Below are 12,433 nucleotides of genomic sequence, written 5' to 3' on the forward strand. Positions count from 1 at the left end.
TAAGAAAACCTTGAGATTTGTGATTTTTCATATTCTTTCTGAGTTTACTGCAATATGTTAAATGAAAATCGTGACCCAAATAATATTTTTTAGTAAATTTCATACTGGAGTAGTGAATAAAAGTAATTCTGCTGAAATAATACCGGAAAACATTCAAAACATTCTGGGACAAATACTTTATTGGGCGCGATCAGAAAGCGTCAAAATTTGAGCGCAACATGAGCCAAAGTGTTGATGCGGATATTTTTCACAAGTTTTCCCGTGGAAATTCAAACGTAATCGTTGTGCAAATACAGTGAAAAGGTTTCGAGACAAGTGTTTAGTTGAGGGAAATAGTAGAAAATGGCAGGTGGTGAGTGCTTTATGTCGCAATTGCAGTGAAATATGATACCGGTTTGAGGTTAACCCAACATTCTTCCAGCACTCTCTCCGGACGACATGTGGAGCCCCTTCAAGACGCTCTACCAGACTGTGGAGCAGCATCTGGCAAACCCTCAAGCGGAGGGAAATTTCGGTGATTTGGAAGCGGCGCTACAGAGACATCGGCAGAACTTCATTTCCCTGCTGAAAAATCCTCCGCGCGATGCCAAGAGTCGCGAGGATTTGCTGCGGGGAGTTTCTGAGGGAATCACACTTCCGGATGTTGGGCATATTGTGCTGTCCAAAGATCTGGTGGACGAGAGCATCATCATTTCGGATATGTTCGACCTGAATGAGTATTTCGCGCTGCAATTGCTGTGCACGGCACAGCAGCAGATGCCCAACAATCCGGGACTCACGAGGGGCCTTGTGGCTGTCCTCCTGTACTACGATGGCCGGAAGGCGCTGGTGTCCACGCTGAAGGAGCTCTTCCAGGCCAGAGTGGGTGTCTCCTGGTGTGCCGAGATCTCACCGGAACTGCTGCAACTTGTGACGCAGTACACGGACTTACTGGTGAACTATGACATCCTGCTAAAGATCCTGGACCTGTTGGAAATGCTTGATTTGTCCAAGGAGATAGAGAAATTGTCAGCAAACCGCGCTCTCGGATCTCCGAAGCACTATCGCCAGATTCTGGATCTGTTCGAAGACATCCGGATGATCTTGGCCACTTGTCTCTTCAATTGGTCCGCTCAGTGCGGATTGTCAGAGACAGTGACGCTCCGGCTGATTGATTATCTCGCGAAGTACGAGCTAAATGGTCCAAGAGGAGGAATAGACGACGTCACACTGACTCTGATGATGACTTTGCTCTACGCATTCGATCTCAGCGTGCTGCAGAAGCGTGAGGATGGCGAGGAGATCGTGAAGAATCTCCCGATAATCGCCAATGAGAACTACATTTCCACCGTCATGGACGTCCTCACGAATCGCTGGGAGTGTGAGGGTTTGCGAGCTGTGGCGCAGTTCTCTCTGGGTCTCGCCATGGCCACTCTTCGTCTGGCGCCGCAGAATCTCCAGCCGCACTCCGTGAGCGCCGTGGATCACGACGAAATGCTGGTGAATGAGGCAATCAAAGGCAAGGTGTTTGACTTCCTCTACCACGTCGTGCTGGAGAATGAGTTGTGCTTCAAGATGGAGTTCTTCATCAGGCGCTTCCACATCCTCGTCACGGACTTTGTGGAGTTGATGCACTCCAAGGTGACGGAATTGCGCGCCAGTGCCGATGACACGGCCAGAACTGTTCAGGGATACCAGGACAATGGCATTGAGCCACCGACTCAGATCAGCCGGGACTTTGAGATGCTTTTGCTGATTGTGGGCAAGCTGTACGCCAGCGATCAGCTGACATTGTGTCTCTGTCTGGAGTATTGGGGTCCCGTGGAGACAGGCAGTAACTATTTGCGCTCATCCTCACGATCGGTGTCACTGTTCAAGTTCGTGCGCCTCGCCGGTGAGCTTCTGCCGCCTCTCCTGTTCGTGCCCTACTTGAAGATGCTGGCCGGCCTGTCCAGCTGCGAACAGTCGGCGAGGAACACCTTCAATCTGCTGAAGCAGGGCTCGTCGATCTCCGGACGAACTGCCATCACGTGGGATCACTTCTTCAACTCCTTCACGCAGTACTACACGAACCTGAGGCAGGAGCAGAATCCCAGCATGGATACTGTGTACAGGAATCGCGCCCTGAATCGCAACATCAGTCCGCAGGAGATCATGGGACTTCAGGCGGTGCTGGAGCTGGTCAGAGCGGTGGCGGACAATGATGAGATGGCGAGGATCACCATTTGTGAGCAGAGCACTTGGTCGCCGCTGCAGATAATGGTGGGATTGGTGGGATGCAGTGTGATCATTCCGCTGAAGACGGACTTCATCAAGACTCTGGCTTCCCTGAGCAAGTCACGCGAGACGGCTCTGCAGCTGTGGAATTGCCTGGAAGTGTCACAGATCATTCACACAATTCCCTCCACGGCGCAATTCCACAATCAGGGCATTGAGACGGAGATTGAGCAGAATGAGAGTCGAAATGAAGTGTATCCACTCACTCAGGCCATCCTGGAGCTACTCTACACGCTCACCAAGACGGCGATCCCAAAGAATCTGGGCGCAGGCACGAGAAAGCCCGGTTTGGATCCGTACTTCACCTTTGTGGTGGACAAAGTGTTCCTCAGGTTCTTCAACAGGAACTACAAAGAGCCCGCTGAGCTGTGGGAAGTGGCTGAGCGATGTCTGAGGATTTTGGATCTCTTCCTGGAGACGTACGAAGTCAATCCGACGGACTTCACGCAGGAGACACGCAATGAGAATCCACCGCCGGGCTTTCACGTGATGGTGCAGATGAACACGAAGTCTGACACGCTGAAGCTGATCCTGTTCATTGTGGACAGAGTGGTGAATGAACTGGACAAGTATGCCAATATTCCGGGAAAGAAGGCGTTAGAGATGAGTGCTCTGCACTGTCTGAATATCATTGAGAGGAGTTTGGCGCTGCAAGAGCTCTTCTTCGATGCCCACTCCGTGGCCAATAGTTCACTGTTGCTGGCTGGAATCAACAAACTCCTGCTGGGCGTGAATGAGCGCACTGGGAAGCCTGATCACATGCTGAGGATCACGAAGTTTGCCACATACAGAATGTGGCTGCCGAAGCACACTCTCCTGGCCGTGAGAATCATCAGCAGAGTGTTGAGACAGCCCAATGTGAATGGTCATCTGTTGGGGATCTTCACAATGACAGAGAGTCTCAAGAATGAGATTCGCCATGGATTTGTGGAATGTCTGGAGAATGAGAGTGGCGGAGATACGGATGACAGAACGGTGGATCTGGAGATCAAGGAGGCCATCATGAATCTGTTGTCAGAGTGTCTTCCACAGTCGGCGCCCAATGTTGCTCACTATCTTCTGGGTTTTGACATCACGAAGGACATCAGAGCCACGCGTTTGCAGCAACCTGGTGTCATGGGACAGACGAGTATGTGTACGAAATCTCTGGTGAAGATCTTGGATGCCAATCTGGAGATGATCAAGGCCAGAATCACCACAGATGCGCTGCAGGAGAAATTAATTGAGACTGCGTATGGATTGCTGTATGCTTTGTGTCACAATCCAAAGACGTCGGAAGTCATCTTGCGCTTCCTGAGATCCTGTGGTGACTTCCTCTGTCGTCACTTATCAGCACTGCCCTTTCCCAATGTCCAGAGTCCGCAGGTGTTGAGTCAAATGACTGGACTTCTGAAGTCTGTGGCCATTGAGCTGAAGATCACGGCGGAGAACAATCAGGTGACGCTGTTCTCGCATCTGAGCAAGATTCTGCTGGGCCACAGCTTGAGTTCTCACCAGGAGTCAATGATGATGGACATGGCGTTGGTGACGAACGGCAATTCGTCGCCGCACGGCATAAGTGACTCGGAGCAGAGATTGCTGCTCGGACAGCTGTTTGAGTGTCTGGATTTCGAGGTGAAGACCATCGAGAAGCCTAAGTGGAATGTCTACGACAGTGCCCAGATCGCACTGCTGCTGCAGAACTGTGAGATCGCGGTGAGTGGCGTGGGAGCGAAGTTGATAGACATCAAGAAGCTGAATGACATCCTCAGGGATGACTTCAGCACGGTGCAGAGCACAATTGCCGCCGGCCAGAGACAGTCTGTGGTGCAGGAGATTGAGTCCATTTTGCTGTACGCGCTGCAGATCAACAGCCACAAGAAGGGAGCGGCGTGCACGGCGCGCTTTCTGGAGGCCTGGGGTCAGGTGACGGAGATTCTGTTCAGTGTGGCGCCAACACTGGCGCTCAGTGTAGACACGAAGCAGGGCCTGATCCTGGACATTCTGCAGATCATCCTGAAGAAGGTGGTGCATGTGGAAATTGTGGCCGAACTGGCGAATCTCTGCTCGTCCACAGTTCTTCTCCTCCTGGTCAATTTGAGACTTTGCTACATGATCACCGCCAAGGAGACGAGCAAGCAGACTGCCGTGCATTTCTCCCTGAAGACAAACACGCTGAACTACAAGTTCATCCTTGAGTCAATTGTGGAATGGATTATTGTGTCTGGCGTGGCGTCGCAGAAGCTGAGGATTAATCTGTATGCGTCTCTGCTGAACTTCATGCACATCATCAAGGGTGGCACGAAGAAGAAGGATGCTGAGCTGCTTGGAGAGCACTATGTCAGTCGTCTGGACAGGAGTGTGAGGCGTTTTGAGGATCAGCGAGCACAAGAGGATGAGGTGAACTACAATCAGATCACTTTTGATGTCTTCTCGACATGTGGCGACAAGCTGATTGACATTCTGTGCCATGATGGATCAGGAGGACACGATATTTGCCGGATGCTGGCACTCTCCTGCATCGACATGCTCCTGGACATGGACAGCATGAGCACGTGCATCCAATTCATCTCGCGCAGAGGATATTTGGCGCACATCATCGACAGCCTGATGAAGTCCGATGACCAGCTGTGTCACGTGCTGGAGACAATGCCGGACAACTTGAAGGCTCTGTACGTGTATGAGTCGAAGATGGCGATGCTCTCGCGCGTGGGATGTTCCTATGCTGGTGCTGAACTGCTGCTGGAGCACCAAATCCTGGGCGTGCTGTCGGGAATGCGAGTTCTTGATCTGCATCCGGACTTCCAGAATAGCGCCACAGTTGCCAATATGTTCTCCGCTCAGGCGGCTTTTGTGCCACCAATTGAGAAGCGCTATCAGCAAATTCTCCTGCCGGCTCTCAATGTGTGCGACGTGATTCTGTCCACACTCGGTCCGGAGAATAGATCCGTTGTGGCTCAGGTGGCGCACTTTCTCTTCTCACACGGTGACATGATTGAGTTTGTGCTGCGAGCGGGCACGCCTTTCCTCAGTTTGGGACTTCTGAATGAGCTGTCGGTGCTGACGGGACTCGTGGCCAGGACCGCCAGCAATGCTCTAGTCACCGAGGTGAATTCCAATCAAGATTTGGCGGCGCAATTGTATCGGCTGCAGAAGCAAATGATGACACTCTTCCCGCGCTTCATTCTCAGTGAATCTGTGCTGAAGAAGATCAATGAGTAAGAGAGAGAGTTGAAGACAAGGGAAATCTTTGCAGATGAAGCTAATTTTTGTTCTGTTCTTGCAGATGCCAATCCATGGAGGGCAGGAAGATCAAGCACATCCGACTGTTCCTGCAGATTACGGCCAATTTGACGCTTTACGCGAGAAATGCCATTTCCAATCATTCTGCCGATCATCGAGCGACGGGAATTCTTTTCTCGCCAAACATCAGCGAAGGCATGCAATCCTTCGATGGGCGCAACAACACGCTAGAAGTCTCACCAAATCTGGGAATTATCATAACGCAGCTCAAGTGTATCGTGCAGCATTACAGGCGAGAGAATGGCGTGTACAAGAATCTTCAGCAGCAATGGAATTCCATGACCACATTCGCTCTGGACAACAAAGGTAGGGAATTTCTGTGAATTTCCTGGCGTCAATTGCTGATCGATCATGTCATATTTCAGCCCTCCAGTACTACACTAACATGAAGGACAACATCAAGCAGAAGCAGGAGGAGTTGAAGCTCTGCATTTTCATTGCTGAACACTGTCTTTACCTCCTGTGGGCGCATCTGGATTTCTACATGTTGCGAGCTCTGCCTGTCGATACGCTGCAGATCAACAATAACTGGACGAGCGGGAGTGAAGGAATCGTCACAGCCTCGGAGGCGGGATGGAAGGTCACAGCGGAGAATATTGCAGGTCTCAAGAGGAGTCTCATATCCGTCCTCACGGAGGATTTCTGCAATCAAATCATCTTGATGGCTTCTGTGAGTAATCTTCAAGAGCGACAAGCTTATTTGGTCTAATTTTCTACTCTTCTCTTTTGTCTCTCCAGGAGCAATCATCCGCCGAGAAGACGTTCTCAGACGCCTTGCTGCGTCGCATTAAGCGACTCATTCAATTTGTTCCCGTGAAGTAATTCAATTTATATAAAAGTTGTTCTTTTTCAATAAACATTAATAAATTTCCGTGAATTTCAAATGTCTCTTTCCTCCCACTGCCGCATGTGGCGCGCATGGCGATAAAAGGGTGTTTTCGAACACGCGGCCATTTCTTTCGAAAATGCCATGACGCATGCGAACTGCCATCGAAATCGAGGTACACCGGGGCGTTTTGTCTGCTATCATCCCAAATTTGTGCGGTTTTTCCCTGAAAATACTTGGTGAAAATGGAGAAGAAGAAGGAGCAGCTGTTGCTGATTGAGCCCCAGAATGAGTTAAAGTTTTATGGTGAGTGAATAAGTGTGTGGAAGAGGTATTTTGTGGCGCGTGAAAAATGCGTACCCACCAACGGAGCACTTCCATGACTTTTTTCCTCTTCCCCTGTGATTGTGTGACAAATATGCCATTTTGAATGGGGAACCTGCACGACGATGGGGCGCTTGGCGGGTCACTTGGGGTGCTGTGCGTGGCACTAGGGTGGAAATGGGAGCTGAAGCGGTGGATTTGCATCGGCTGTGCGGAAAGTTTCTGCAGCAGAAGAGCTGTCCAGCAAAGATGGCGCTTCCCCACCATCGATGACTATCAATTTTCCACTTATCATTGTTTTCCCTAATTCCAGGTGTTGAGTTGAGCCAACACCGTCACTCACACGTCCTCCGCGGCGTGCCATTATTCATTCCTCGAGACACTTGGTCGAAATTCGGGGCACGCGAGCGAGGAAGTGTGTGGGAATCTGTCCATAAGAGGCACAATGTTGGTTAATCGATTTATTGTACTTGTGCCAAAGTTAATTTTCCCACTCGCACGAATGGCCAAGTGATGCAACTCCACGGTCAAGTTGTGAGATCAACCTTCCCGGAGAAGAAGCACTGCCGTGTCTCGGCCCCCAAAGCTCAATGCTCTCTCTCTCCCGGTCTTTCTCTGGGCAAGGAAAAATTAAAAACAACATATTGCTAATGTCTGTTAATTTATTTATAGTTGTGAGTGCGCGAAACATTTGGTGCACCGCGTCTTAAAGACACACAATCGGCCCAAGCAATCGCGGACTTTTCGCACTTTTATCTCTCAAGCTCTCTCGCTTGTGGCTAATCGCCTTCTTCTCCTTGGTTCTTCTTGCAGGACCGTTTAACACACACGTGACGTCGAGGATGCGCCTAACAAATCCGACGGAGAAAGTGATTCTCTTCAAGATAAAGACAACGGCTCCTAAGAAATACTGTGTACGTCCCAATTGTGGCACTCTGAATGCGCGGGACTCCATCGAGATTAGCAGTGAGTATCCTTCCTCGAATTCACCGAATAATTATCGGCAAATATCAGCAGTTTCTTCATCTACTATTGCATTCGTGGAATCTCTTTTGTGCTGTGTCAATAAACAGTGCAAGATGCAGTGAAATGATGCCACGATAGATTTCAGAAGCTGACATCAGCAAATTCAGATTCAACAGCTCATTAATTCATTGATCAATCATAAATTTTGCTAAAATATTCACAATCAGCCAATGAAGAAGTCTTGCAATGAAATGTAAATTAATTGATAAGTTATCTTGAAGGAACCTTTGTCATCTTCCAGTCTGTTTTAAAGCCGTTTAATTGATTTTATCGGTCAAATTTTTCAATGTTTGCCGACATAATGCTATTTATAGTTCATGTCATGTTCTGATGTTGTTGTTAAAGAGGATTATGATTTGAAATGAAGACTTTTAACTTCTCTAGGTCTTAAGAAAAAGAGTTTTAAGCCTAATGCTTTGTGTTTCTCTTTTTCAGTTGTGCTGCAGCCACTAAATTATGATCCTTTTGAGAAGAATCGCCATAAATTCATGGTCCAGAGCGTTGTGGCGCCGCGTGGGGTTGAGGAGTTTGGGTCCATTGAGCAGATCTGGAAGGAGGTGAATCCTCAGGATCTGATGGATTCGAAGTTGAAGTGTGTGTTTGAGGCGGTGGCGGATAATCTGGCCGAGAGTGATCTGGCGTCCTCCAATGCCGTGACATCGACAAGGCAAGAGACACAGACATTCGCAGCAACGTCAGAAGGCGCATCTCCGTTTAAGCATGGCGCAAGTGGAGACGACAGCGTGAGTCCAACAACATTTTATATCTTATGTATTTGCCCAATCGATGATGTATGTGCATGAATTGTGGACATGGATGGAAGACACTCGGTGTCTTCGGGCTGTACTTGCCATCCCAATTACATACTGTTGGTGATAATGCATTGCATGAAATCCAATATTCACGCATTGGATAGCATTACACTTGACGTTGACGCTAATGCGGTGTGTGCGGAATTCTCTCTCTCTCTCTCTTTCTCTATTTCACGTTTTTATTCATACAAATGATGGGAAGATATGAAAAATTACCGAGTCATTCTTACTCGTGTGCATATTTAATAACTTGTGAATTTTGGAGTATTTCTCCTGAAATGTACTTTATTAGTATAGTGTGTGATGTGCGGTTGTGGGAGTTTCTTCTCTTGAGGGAGTGAATTGTGTGCCATTTATGCGCGTCACGAGTGTGTGTGTACATTGAGTGCCGGTCTTTTTTTTTTGATTGAAAAGAAAGACCACATGATTAATGAATCTCATTTATATTTTCACATTTTTGGTCATAATGAGAAAAAAGAGAGAAAATGATTTTTATACTGTTTATAGAGTGGAATCATATTTGAATATTTTATAGGGATGTTGAACCTTCTAGGCTCAAGCCTTAATCCCTTGGGTGATTTTGAGAGATAACGAGAGAGAGAGAGAGAGAATAGTTAAATAAAGTATGAGAATATAAATCTCTTTAACGTTAAATACTGAGAAGATTCGTATAAAACTTAGGACTTAATTAATGTTCATTAGAGAGCTACACAAGATAATCTTCATATTCTGAGAGAATTTACTTTTTGAAAACCTGAAATTCAATGCGCATAATATAGTAATTTATTCGACATTGTGATTAGTAAGAGTAGATCTTTAGATAATTTCATCCATTTTCTATCTATTCTGCAGTCTACTATTACGACAACTGACACGGCAAAGGCGGCCGCTGAGCTTCGACAACTGCGGGAAGACGAAAGTCAATTACGCCAGGAGAATCTAATGCTGAAGGTATGAGAACAACAATTGAGAGAGTTGCTCTGTGGCAAAATGAGAGTTATTTTGCTAATTGGGGGGCATTTATTTGTGCAATTGCAGGAACAAGTTCTCCGATTAAAGTTGGCCCTAGATGAGGTGGATGACAACTCGGCGAAAGGTGGCTCTAATGTGTGGAGTGGAGGAAATGCGCCGTCTTATCAGCCACAAAATGCTTATGCGCCACCAAACCTTCCTTTTCCCGCTTATTTAATCATTTCTCTCCTCGTGGGCATCTTATGTATTCTTTTCGGCAAGTTTGTGCTGTGAAGCAGCAATGGACAGACGTCGAGACCATAGAGGAACACAGAGATAAATCCGTATAAAAAAAAAAGAAATATTGATTAACGCGAAGAAAAGGTAAACAAAAAGATATGGTTTTGATTAAAAAAAAAAAAAGAAAAATTTCTGGTTGTAATGATTTAATAGAAGGAGAAAGCCATTTGTTTATTTTGTCACTTTTTTTGAGGAAAATGGGAGGAAAAGGAAGCAGTTTAATTTGAATTGAAAGTTGAAAAAAAAGAGAAAACCTTTATGAAAACGAAATATTTGAACACTTTCTTTTTGAGCATTACACGGTTTTTTTTGTGGGGGGAAAAACATGTATTTTTATGGATAAATTCGGATTGAAGAGGGGAGATTAAACTCATATAGTTATATTTGTAGAGCAAATAATCTGTTAAAGAAAAAGATAAACAATGAATGCACATTATTCCAGAAAGGGATGATTTTAACTGATTTTTTTTTAATATAACCATTATTAAATGTCTTTAATTGTTTATAAGGGTTTGTTCTGTATACTTTCCTTTGAAAATTTATATGCTTTGTAAGTCATTTAACTCTATATAATTTATTATGGGTAAATGTACGTCCCAAAAGAAAATCAGTTAAAATTTGTCTGTTAAACACTTATAAAGGATGAAGAAGAAGAAACTTTTGTGTAAATTGCTAAAAAGAGTTAAAAAAAAAACTATTCCTTGTGTTTCAGTGTTAATACAATTTTTTCTTTCTTTCTTTCCAACATTTTATCAATAAATAAAAGATATTAGCAAAAAAAAAAACATTGTAAATGCGGTGGCGTTTAGAGGCCTAACAGAAGATTGACATTCATTTCATGTTGATGGAAAATATCTTTAATCTAATTATATTAGAATCTTCTTGTGTGACAATGAAAAAAATTCTACGCTCAAAATATCTTCTTTTCTGGTTCTTATTTGCTTTTCATTTTGTTCTTTGAGGTAAATTGAAGAGGTGTAAGGAAATAATGTACAGATTTTAAGTGAGAAAGACGTCGAGAGAGAGAGCATTTAAATTGAGTAATAATATTGAATTGAAGAGAGGGTGAAGAAAGAGAGAGAGAGAGTCTAAAAAAGCCTATTTTTCGAATTATAGCTTACTTTATTCCTTTTCCGGTGTCATTAACAAAATGCTTTTCACAAATTCACATCACACACTTTTTGTCTCCCAATAGTTAAACAATTCCAATTCCCACAAAAATACTCTGTCTCATTGGTGTGTGCGTGATTGAAAAAAAAACAGCAAAAAGAAATACTATTTGAGAGATGTTTTAAGAAGTTAAATCACTACTCATTCCTTGCAAAAGAAAAATAATATACTTTTTCAATGTCCCATTTCTGCCCAGAATTGCCACCAAATCACACACACACACTCAAAGGAAAACACATAAAACACTAGTGAGGAAAAGTATTTCATGAATTATAGACGACACACATTTTGAGAGCCACTGCATGCATTGTGAGTACTTTGAAATCCTAAAATCCGCGCATGCAGAAACGCGCTGTAAAACTACTTGTAATAGTTTCTAACAATTTAATGAGATGAGAAGAGAGATAATGTATACTTATGTTGTATATGACATTTACAGGCAGCGATGGATGATGATGAGAGGGTGCAAAATATTCACACACATTTTACATAAGTAAGTAGCGATTAAACACTTGTGGATGAACCATACACATTTTGTGGGGCTGAAGCACAAAGAGAGAGAGAGAGAGAGAGAGAGCAGAAAAGAAAGAATTTGGGTAAAGAATTAACATCACAGAGATATTGTTAAAGACGACACATTTTTGGGCACATGAAAAAAAAACGTCACTTTGGTATGATTTTTCGAATGAATTTGTACTTTATAACAATGATAATCTGTAGATTTATGCTGTAAGAAAGAGCGACTTAAGTCGCGACGCGAGATGCTTTGCTTCAACTCTTGCGAGTTGAATTTTTAGCTACATTTTCAAGTTTATAACTGCGAAATGACAGCGAAAAAACATAACAAATTGATGTTTAATGCTCAAAAGTGTGTGAATCAATCACATTTCGTTTTAAACTAATGAAAAGTCACGTAAAATTGATTGAGAATTGTCCTCGAAACAGGGCTTAAGACACACACACAAGTGTTTAGTCGCTATGATGAAGAAGATGAAGAGAACTATAATGATGAACACAGCTTGTAAAAAATACAAAAAATGATGCATATAACTATAAGGTGAAAACAAACATTGATTAGTGACGAGATGAAGGAGGATTTATTCATTCTACCAAAACAACACTTAAAAAAAAAAATAAAATGAAGAGAAGAAAAAAAAACTTACAATAATTCTTGTGTAAACCGAATCAAGAGAACACAGATTTTGAATTCAAACATTTTAGAGAGAAAGAGAAAAAGAGAGAGATTGTTTTGCTATAGCAATCTCTACAAACTTATTGCAGAAGAAGAAAAAAAAAAGTAAGACATTAAAAACAAACAGAAAAAACATTGCATATATTCAGCAGAAAAAAGTAAGGAAGAGGAGAAAGATTACATTAAAAAAGAAGAAATGACAGAATAATGGTTACGATTATTATATTATCTAAAAAAAAAGAAGAAAAAAAATGAAAAATGTGTAGAAATATGTTACTTTAGAGTATAAAAAAA

General features: G+C 44.0%; 2 protein-coding genes across 2 annotated transcripts; both read left to right on the forward strand.

Annotated features, from left to right (window-relative positions):
- Positions 1-216: 216 nt before the first annotated feature.
- On the forward strand, positions 217-6,408 carry LOC132261843 (nuclear pore complex protein Nup205). The gene is made up of 5 exons (XM_059760854.1): positions 217-352; positions 422-5,453; positions 5,522-5,844; positions 5,904-6,208; positions 6,277-6,408. Exons 1-5 carry the CDS (start codon positions 343-345, stop codon positions 6,358-6,360), a joined length of 5,754 nt encoding a protein of 1,917 aa, XP_059616837.1. The 5' UTR covers positions 217-342; the 3' UTR covers positions 6,361-6,408.
- Positions 6,409-6,511: 103 nt separating this feature from the next.
- Positions 6,512-12,105, forward strand: LOC132261945 (vesicle-associated membrane protein-associated protein B/C-like). The gene is made up of 5 exons (XM_059761009.1): positions 6,512-6,670; positions 7,502-7,654; positions 8,150-8,457; positions 9,379-9,477; positions 9,565-12,105. Exons 1-5 carry the CDS (start codon positions 6,610-6,612, stop codon positions 9,769-9,771), a joined length of 828 nt encoding a protein of 275 aa, XP_059616992.1. The 5' UTR covers positions 6,512-6,609; the 3' UTR covers positions 9,772-12,105.
- The last annotated feature ends 328 nt before the right edge of the window (positions 12,106-12,433 follow it).

This window comes from Phlebotomus argentipes, unplaced genomic scaffold, assembly GCF_947086385.1.
Source record: "Phlebotomus argentipes unplaced genomic scaffold, Phlebotomus argentipes genome assembly contig_46, whole genome shotgun sequence".
NCBI lineage: Eukaryota > Metazoa > Arthropoda > Insecta > Diptera > Psychodidae > Phlebotomus > Phlebotomus argentipes.